The sequence below is a fragment of the Vespula vulgaris genome, chromosome 19, assembly GCF_905475345.1.
Source record: "Vespula vulgaris chromosome 19, iyVesVulg1.1, whole genome shotgun sequence".
Taxonomy (NCBI): domain Eukaryota; kingdom Metazoa; phylum Arthropoda; class Insecta; order Hymenoptera; family Vespidae; genus Vespula; species Vespula vulgaris.
The window spans coordinates 3,130,001-3,139,495 of NC_066604.1; the positions used below are offsets into that span (position 1 = coordinate 3,130,001).

Here is a 9,495-nt window from a genome sequence, read left to right on the forward strand (position 1 = left end):
TGTTAGTCTTAAGATATTATATATGTAGATGTATATAGAAAATATTTAGAATCTGTACCAAATAATCGAAGTAAATGAAATGCTCCATACATTTGACTGGGCAAAACATCTGGATTGTCGTTTACCATCTGTATAAATTGTGGACGTTCCCATTTATATAACAATTGAAGACCTAAAGTAATATTAAAGTAATCTCTAATTCCTTTTGTTATTTCCATAACACTTTCCCTACAATAAATATTTAGGATTAAAAACCTTTTGTAATAATACGTCCTTAACATACGTAGTAAAAAGTTATGGCAACTAACCTGGTAGCTACAGGCTTTCCAGCTGATTTTGATTCTACATAATCATCTAGAATTTTATCAACTGTGTTTTTAACAGGCAAGACTGGTAATTTATGATGCTTTAATATCACTTCTGATTCATCTATTAGTACAAACTTTAATTCTTCGGGTATCTTAATTTTAACTTCTGCTTTAGTAAGATATTCTTCATTCTCACCAGGAGGCTCCACGCGACTGTAATATAACCAGTTTACGTAATTGTTAATTAATATGACATATTTGCAATAAGGAATAAATAATATCTATGACAAACCTGCGTTTCTTGCGGGGTCCTTCTATTGTATCATGAGATGATGAAGGTGTAACTATACTACTAGAAGTTTTATTAAGACGACTGATAGATTTATCAACATTTGCTACTGGTGTGCTAGCTCTACTATCCGCATCTTTTTCTCTACCAATATCACTTCTTCGTCCTTGAGTTTTAGAACCTGTACTACCTTTCTTATTTTTCTGTGCACTTTGTTGGTTAGAATGCGCTCGTTGTACTTCCCGTTGTCTTTGTACATTAGCTTCATTATATTTCAGTACTCGACTTTCTGGCACCCATTCGTCCCAACTAACAATTATAAAAATATTAGTTGTTATTAAATTACAACTTATAGTAACAATGATAAAATTAATTATCTTTTATTCTTACTTTTTGTTCCAACCAGCGTAGTGAATAAAATATTTGATTTGTTTCTCTTTCGTGATAGAAGATTTTAAACATTTAGCTTCATAAATCAGAGGCCCATGAAAACATAATACTTTTTCACCTATTTAACAGAAAATAACGGGACCTTTGTAGCAGCCAAAAGCAAATGACAATTTAATATAAATAAATTATTATTCTAACTAAAAAATAATAGGAAAATATACCTTCTTGAAATTTACACTTTGGAGGCATCTTGATAATTTGTTGAATATTTCCCAATCGTTTTTTTATCGGTAGAACTAGTCAAGTTATCATTCGTTTTTACTTCTGACACAAGAGTTTCTATATAAATGAAAATTTTCATTTATTTGTATACATTCATTATTCTTTTTCTACGGTTATTTGAATACTTCTGACACACTACTAAAGTTTTTGCACAAATGAAAATTTTCATTTATTTGTACACATTCATTATTCTATTTCTACGGTTATTTGAACTTTTCATTCGGTTGAAACTTCCAATTAGTAATCTACGATAAACAAATCTATTTTATCTGACCAATCACAACACTGGAGGTATGAATTGTGAGCAATGTATATATATATGTACGTACGATGACGCACGTATATATATATATATGTCTGTTCTTCTTATGATTTCGTGGAGTTAGTTCTTAAGCGTAGTAGAATGTAGTTAGGCTGTAATTTAGGATGTAGTTAGACTGTAATTTAGGCTGTAGTTAAATTATAATTTATATCGATATGATTTAGTTAAAGGGCCAATTCGAACTAAATTGATTATACTTTTATCGTATATTTTAAATACACAACTTTATTGGTGTTCATAATTTGGCAATAATTTGGCAGTAACTTGACAATGATTTGACAGTGATTTGGTAGTGATTGGGCAGTGATTTGGCAGTAATTTGCTGGTTTTATAAAGTAATAGTACGGATAAGTCAAGGCACGAGCGGTTGCCATTATTCATTTACCTTATAATTTTATAAGTTTGTTGGGCCACACCCCACTATTACGTAACATAACGGTTATATTAGTTAGAATAAACAGTATTATCATATTTTAATTCATTCTTTGTTCTCTCCTATATGTGCCTTAAAATAAGTGCCGTATGTGTCTTAAAAGTGCCTGTTCTAATGATCTGTGATATAATGATAAGTACGATAAATTTCTACATGTACTTTAAGATATAAGTACTACATAACTTGTACGATATAATCACTATATCGTAAATTATGTAAAAGATAATAGATATAATTAATACGAAAATAAGTGAAAATACGGAAAAAAACTGCTGGAAATTATAAATGGTCTTCATAGCTGGATTCATAGATGGTCTTGAAATGAACCAATCTTTTGATTTTTATAAAAAGAATTTATATGTAAGTATATTATATATAGTAATATACTTACTATATATAAGAATTTATATATAGTATATATAAATATATATATATATAAGTATCGTACTCGCTACGTATTATTTTTTATCGAATTATCGACAAAATCCTGATTTTAATCACAAATTTATATACTTAATATACATTTGTTCACAGGATTCTAATGTATTCTATCTATTGTGAAGAATATTATAAGCAATAAAAGTAATTACACCCAGCTACTTGGTCAGTAGTACTGGAAAGGTATTTTACTATATTGCGAAGATTACCAGACTTCATCGAGTAGATGTTGTTGCATATGAAGACCAACACACTAACGCCAACTCATTTAAGTAGAGTAAATGAGAATAAAAGATAATAAATGAAAACAAATAAAAATGTATAAGAAGAATAAAGAAATTATAATTATTCTACGAGTTTCTTTAAGAAATTATTTCAGAATTCTCTTATATTTAATCAGTTTATATTCGTTAGTTATAAGTTTATTTATCATATTACTAGATTGGAAAATAGATGTACTTTAATATTTATTTATATTAACAACAAGACAATTTTGAAATTTAAGTGGAATAAGCAGCCATTTGCTAGGTAGTACTTGTATTACAATGGATTTTGATATATATTACAAGTATTACCGACCCGGATCCTACCACGTGGAGGTTGCTGCATCTGAGGATCCACAGGCTAATGGGCACTCTACTTTAAAATCTACATTCTGCTTCAGGAGCTTCGGCGCTTTTAGCAAACTGGGGATAAAAGAAAGGAAAAATAGTCTCTCTGAGTATAATGCAAATTATTTATAGAGAGGTTCTATTATCTTCCGTGTAAAAAATCCCACGATGATAAGCTTCCTCCATGATCAAATCTGATACAGAAGAAGTGTAAATATCCGAGTATATAATAATTCTATTTGTGTAGACATGGAAATGTGAGATCTGAGACAGATTGTATTTTGAGTGACAAAATGGTAAAATTAAAATATAACCATCTTTGGCCTCTTTGACATACAGCATACGATAACTACAGCTAATGACGAAGATTCTAATACTTACTTTAAAACTTATTTTAAAACATGTAAAAAAACTTATTCTAAAACATAAAAGAAAACTGATAAGTCTAACATAATTCTAAAGCAATCACGAAATGAAATATTGATTGCTGAAAATCTTGAACTAAATATTGATTAATTTATTCTAATATTTATGGAGTGTGATTCTACAAGTCTCTTTGTCTTTTATCAATGACTGTACTAGACTTTATTCCTTCAAAAGCAATGACTCTACTGAGACTTCTTTTATCAATAAAATTGATTGAATACATTTTTATTTAAAAATTAATAAAAAATCTTTGGATACTTCTTCATGCAAGCGATTATTCTAATTATTAGAGAATAAATTATACAATTTCGTTTGTAATGGAGATTTTCTATTTTCGCAAGAAAAAATTATTTAAGAATGCATTTAAATATTCAAAATTTTTAATAATTGTTATTAACGCGTTTGAACAAGAAGATTCTATCCTGATCTAATAAAGAAATCAAAAAATAACTAATCATTCACGAGTAAATTTCTTCATAAATTTACTCGTGATCATTCATTGCTCTTCTACTAATTAATTACAACCAATCACCCGTGCTGATTCAGACCTTTCGTCCTCGACATGGTTGAGTGATTAGAAAGACTTAAAATTCACTTATCTTATATATTAATTATCTGCTTAAGCGCGATAAATCTAAAACTCTCGTCCGCGAAGTAGATCGAAATTGAGAGTGATTGATTCGAGAATGACCGAAAATGAACAAACGCTGTTTCTACTTCGTGGTATTTTTATTTTAACGACGCAAATCCTCGATTACTTCATTGCTTTGAAACAAAAAAATAAAAACAAAATAATCCGTATCATTGTTGTAATAAGAAACTGTAAATTATTCAAGAAATATGTGATAGAAAAATATATTTACTTATCTTCGTTGATACTTGCAAGAAAGACACGCGAAGTCAAGGAACTTGGGATTTCAAAATTGAAGTATAAAATAAAATAAATGCAAATTATTTAAGAAATGTATGATATTGGAATAGCTTTAATCCTTCATTCTTATTTACAGAAAAAACGTCCCGAGGGAGCTTCGTTATTCACTCGTCGGACGCTCCTTACAAGCGATTATTCTAATTATTAAAAAATTATATATACAATTTCGTTTGTAATTCAGAGACTGTACATCGCGAATATCTTCTTGTTCATTCTTTATTAGAAGATAAATATCGATCCTTTACTATTTTTGCGAGGGGAAATATTTTAAATAGTTATAATTAACAGGTTTGAACAAGACGACTCTATCCTGATTTAATAAATGAATCAAAAAGTAAGGAATCATTTACGAATAAATCTCTAAAAAAATTTCGTGGTCATTCTCGATATTATCGATAGGACTTAAAAGTTCGCTCACCTTTTATCCTTAAGAGGTTTTCCGATGGCTCCAAAACATTCGTCCAAGATACAAGAGGTAGGCCGACATCGAAATTGATTGAGATCTTCAATGATGCACTGACTCTAATTCGCAGTAGTTATTTATTAACGGACGTTCATTGAATTCACTTAGCGAAATCGTACTGTCTTTCATAAATACTGTGCGACTGTTAAAAAAGCAAAAAGCTTTGCGAACCAACACTGGCTCTAATTAAACTTGGCTAAACTCGATACAAAAAAATTATTGTTTAAATCGCGAGACGAAGAAACGAAGAAACATTGCTTTTACTTCGCGATATTTTTATTTTAGCGACGCAAACACTCGATTACTTCGTTGTTACGCTCACGATTGCAATGAAGTTTTGAAACAGAAAAATAAAAACAAAATAATTTCTATCGTAGTAATAACAATTATTCAAGAAATATGTGATGGAAAAATATATTTACTTTAAGTCTTTATTTTATATTGACGTTACACGCTCAGCCAAAGACCGCCAATTCAAAATTCAAATTTGAAGTAAAATAAATTGTATAGAATATTGAAAAAATATTCACTTCGAAGTAACTTTTATTAAAAGAGTATATTAAGAGTAATCTATATTAAAAGAGTACTTGCGGGAAAAGCGTCCCGAGGAAGTTCGATGTTTACTTATTGAAAGATGAAATGTATCTGATACCATAATGTACCCACGTTTATATACTATAAGTTCGCTCTGATCGGACATGCGCATTCAAGGATCTTCAAATCTATATTGAAATTTGAAATAAAATGAATTGTGCACGTTATTCAAGAAATGTTATATTGAAATGACCCTGCTTTAACCTTTAGATATTATTTGCAGCAAGGGCATTCTATGAGAATTTCTCTATTCAATCGTTGGAACTGTTTGTTGCAAGAAAGACTGTGACAAGCTCCGAGGCATCAATGAATTCTAAAGATGATATTAATAAATGCTTTGATAATTTTCGTTTTCGAATTAATTCTCGTAAAACCTACCGTTAGTTAAAAATATAAGTTTAAAAGAAAATAAATTAAGATTATTTTATATTTAACAGGTGTTTCTAGTCTGACAATGTTTAAACGAATTTACGATTTAAACGAACTACTGTTTAAATATTAGTATATTTAATACCGCGAACTTTTATATTATTTAAATAAATCTAACCTTACTGAAAGTATTAATTTTTCAGTTTTCACGTTTAGAAAGACAGAGCTTCGATACTGATTCAGTAATCGTCATAGTCAATCAAATGTCGAAATTAACATTTTTTTATTTTAATATCGAAATTTTTAAATATTAAAATTTTGAAGGTTATTTTAAATTTTTTCAGCGTGTTTCCATCTATAAAATGTTTAAATATTAGCTATACTCCGCACACATTTCAAATTATTTAACACGTTCACGCCGTTCACACGTCCACCGGTGGCTCGCGCTCGAATTATATATGTTTGAATTTTCCGTTAGAGTGAGCGTATCACCAAAAATTTAGTTTGTTTAGTAACTAAAAAAATTGCCATATAGTTAAAATTTCGATAATGGAAATTTAACGTATATCGATCGAAAAAAAGTGGGATGAAAAAAAGCATTAATATGAGCGCCGTCCCACGGAGAGAAACGCAAAAACAAACGTCCGCGTGAACATATTAAATAATTTTAAAATAATAAAAAGTATAATTTATTTAATCTTACTGTTACGATCTTTACTCGTCGAAACCCAAGAAGAAGACAGATTCGATAACAATCAAAGTCAGTGAAAAATTCAGAAAAGTGCAACGACAAGCAACGATCGCGCGTTTTAATTCCAACCAACAATGTTTAAATATTGCATATAATAATTGTATATAATTGTTTTTGTAGTTCATATTTTGTACATACCTGTCGATGAAGTCACGTGTGCTTGGTTGGCTGAGATAAATATATCATATACATATATAGATATATATTGGTACAAATATCAAAAACGGGAACAACAAAAACAATTTTATTTTCGTATCTTTATTTTTATACACTCCTACATATTCTTTTCTAAAATTATACACCAATTACCTTGATCATAGTAGGTATCCTTGATCAATACCAAAGGAATCTCTGAACATAATTCTGATAATTCTTTTTCTTCAAAAAGATGATAATATCTAAGGAAATTGTCACCAGTTCGTTTTTTCCAAGGTACAAGCATATCACTGTGAGTAAATTCTGTACGATTTCTATGTATAGGAAGTAACAAATTTTGATCAGTTCCTTGTAATATACATTCATCATTTTCCTTTTCGTTTTTCTTATGTGTATTATATTTTAAATAATTAGATTGCTTAGAATTTCTATTTTGATCTTTTGCCCACACATAGATCAAACATTTACCGTATGGCCGAAGTATTCGTATCATTTCAGAGATTGCTCTTTTTCTTCTTTCTTGGGTTGACAAATGATGAATAACAGCAATACTTATTGCAAAATCTACAGAATTGTCTTTATATGGTAAATGTAAGCAATCGGATAAAAGTACTTCAAAATTTCGTTTTCTACATATTTCTGCTAATTTAGAACTTCGATCACAGCCAATCTGTAGAAATGAAATTGACAATGGTACAAAAATTTTGTAATGATACAATATTACATATATTCATTCATTTCTTACTTTAACAATATTTTCATTCGTATGAAGATATTTGCCATTTCCACAACCAACATCTACTACTAATGCACCATCGTTTAAACTGTTTAGAAATTTGATTACATTTGGCCAGCCTTTGCTTCGAGTTTCACTAAAATGATCCGAGATTTCATTATATACCTAAAAACATTTGTTATGTGATTAAAAAATTACAAAGAATTACATTAAAAAATTAATCTATTAATAATAAATTATATTTACTTTATGTACATAAGACCGTTCTAATTCTGCTGCCGACTTATTGTCTATAAAAGAAGAAAAGGAATCCTTCTTTGTATCGCAGTATTCTACAAAAATACAAGAGCATGGATCTCTTCGTACTTTTCGAAATGTGAACGAAGTTCTTACACCTCGCATTTGTTTCACAACTCCATTAGTAGTTTCAATTAAATCACTGTATTTTGAAGAAATTCCATGTGTCCATGCATAACGAGCTTCACCAGTCATAACTAACAACGAACGTTGAGGTAGAACAACATTGACTTTCACGTCTCCTTTCTTAAAATTCATAACACACGAAGAACTCAATGATAAAGAAAGTATAGTATCTTCGAAAGGACTATGTGTGTCAATGTGTGGAGGTATTCCTTGAAATAAAAAAGCCAGATATTGTATATATAGAAAGAAACTATATTTTTTATGATTACCTTGACCAGGTAAATAATGGTTGATAGTAAGTTGATCATAGTCATATGTTCCACATCCATGTTTTTTAAATAAATCCTGTAAAAAACTACATTCTTCTGGAATTGACATAATTGGTAAATTAGGATCAACTTTATTCGAATGATATTGAAATTCATATCCGAAGTGTTTTACTTTTCTTTGTTTTAGATCAGATGAAAAAGATCCTAAAGAGAAAAAAATCCTAAAGAATATATATTGCATACGTACTTTAATATTGATATGAATATCGTTACCCATATTTGTCCAATCGACTATATTCAATAATAACTTTTCTTCTTTTTCATCTATAAAATCTTCTATTATTTTAAGACCAGGTGGTAATGTAAAATTAGAAGTATCGTTATATACGTCAGGTACTAAGGAAAACAAAAGATATCGATTACTCGGAGATATAACACAAGTAATTAATAAGCATTGTACCTGATTGAATATATGTCAAGTACAATATCGTTCTTTGACGATTTAATATAAATCGGCCATGTAGTTTGTTATATAATTCAACAGCATCCATTTCTGATCGACATCTTATAAAGCAATAAGAACGTCCTTGCGGCATGATAAATTCACACTCTGTTATTATAGGGTTAACAATACTCTCCAACATCTGCTTATCAAAACCAGTAGACAATCCTGCGTTGCAAATCAATACAATCTGACAAAGAAGAAATATAACTTAGGAATCCAAAGAAAAATTATATTTAGATAAGAACTAACAATAAAACTAACAAAAAACTAACTTTCATAGGCTTATCACAACATATAATATTCATGTCCTTAATAAGTCTGTGGTATGCACGTTTTTGTTTTCTTGCGCTCTTCATTTTAATCTTAGAGCTGAGTTCCATATTAACTATTTCAGCAACGTTTGCTGTATCGTAGGGGTATAAATTGAGAACGCACGTGGATTCACGTGTTACGGAAACGTACAATTCATAACTTACGATGACGATACGAGAAAGAATATTAAAGTGACATGACTCATTTTATTACAAAAGAGTACACGTTAGAAAATACTTAAAAAACACGTGTAACACTACAATTAAACCAAACTTGAGAAGCTATAATATTTATACTCACTAATAAAAGCTGAACAATTTACATGAAGTTTGTAATTTTGTAGCAAAAAGAAATTATGAAATAGTAAACAAAGAAAGATGAAAAAAAACTTATTTGATAACCAGTCGCGCTCCTGGTGTCTACGAATGGCAGCATTTACAGCCGGCCGGTGAGGAAATTTTGTTTAAAGAGTAAAATGTGCAGCGCT

General features: G+C 29.5%; 2 protein-coding genes and 1 long non-coding RNA gene across 6 annotated transcripts in view; 1 reads left to right on the forward strand and 2 right to left on the reverse strand.

Moving 5' to 3' along the window:
• Window positions 1-1,377, reverse strand: part of LOC127070803 (mortality factor 4-like protein 1) — a 1,932-nt gene extending 555 nt beyond the window's left edge. Inside the window, exons 1-5 of the mRNA XM_051009251.1 lie at window positions 1,209-1,377; window positions 988-1,105; window positions 601-906; window positions 309-521; window positions 59-228 (exon numbers count right to left, since the gene is read on the reverse strand). Coding sequence (XP_050865208.1) covers window positions 59-228; window positions 309-521; window positions 601-906; window positions 988-1,105; window positions 1,209-1,236 — 835 coding nt within the window. The 5' untranslated portion in view covers window positions 1,237-1,377. The remainder of the gene's footprint in view (window positions 1-58; window positions 229-308; window positions 522-600; window positions 907-987; window positions 1,106-1,208) is intronic.
• An 859-nt stretch (window positions 1,378-2,236) lies between these two features.
• Window positions 2,237-2,818, forward strand: LOC127070808 (uncharacterized). Its single transcript, XR_007784700.1, has 2 exons — window positions 2,237-2,384; window positions 2,559-2,818. It is a non-coding gene; the product is annotated as an uncharacterized LOC127070808 (long non-coding RNA).
• A 4,031-nt stretch (window positions 2,819-6,849) lies between these two features.
• Window positions 6,850-9,447, reverse strand: LOC127070859 (alkylated DNA repair protein alkB homolog 8-like). 4 transcript variants are annotated; one of them, XM_051009400.1, is made up of 7 exons: window positions 8,969-9,395; window positions 8,652-8,883; window positions 8,465-8,587; window positions 8,192-8,395; window positions 7,746-8,131; window positions 7,509-7,664; window positions 6,850-7,433 (listed from the first exon to the last, which is right to left on the reverse strand). In XM_051009400.1, the coding sequence occupies exons 1-7, from the start codon at window positions 9,074-9,076 to the stop codon at window positions 6,882-6,884; spliced, it is 1,761 nt and encodes a 586-aa protein (XP_050865357.1). In that variant the 5' UTR covers window positions 9,077-9,395; the 3' UTR covers window positions 6,850-6,881. The 4 variants fall into 4 exon arrangements, with proteins under 4 accessions (XP_050865357.1, XP_050865359.1, XP_050865358.1 ...); XM_051009402.1 differs by having other exon boundaries at window positions 6,850-7,077; window positions 7,232-7,433; window positions 8,192-8,587; XM_051009401.1 differs by having other exon boundaries at window positions 8,192-8,587; window positions 9,309-9,447.
• Window positions 9,448-9,495: the final 48 nt, after the last annotated feature.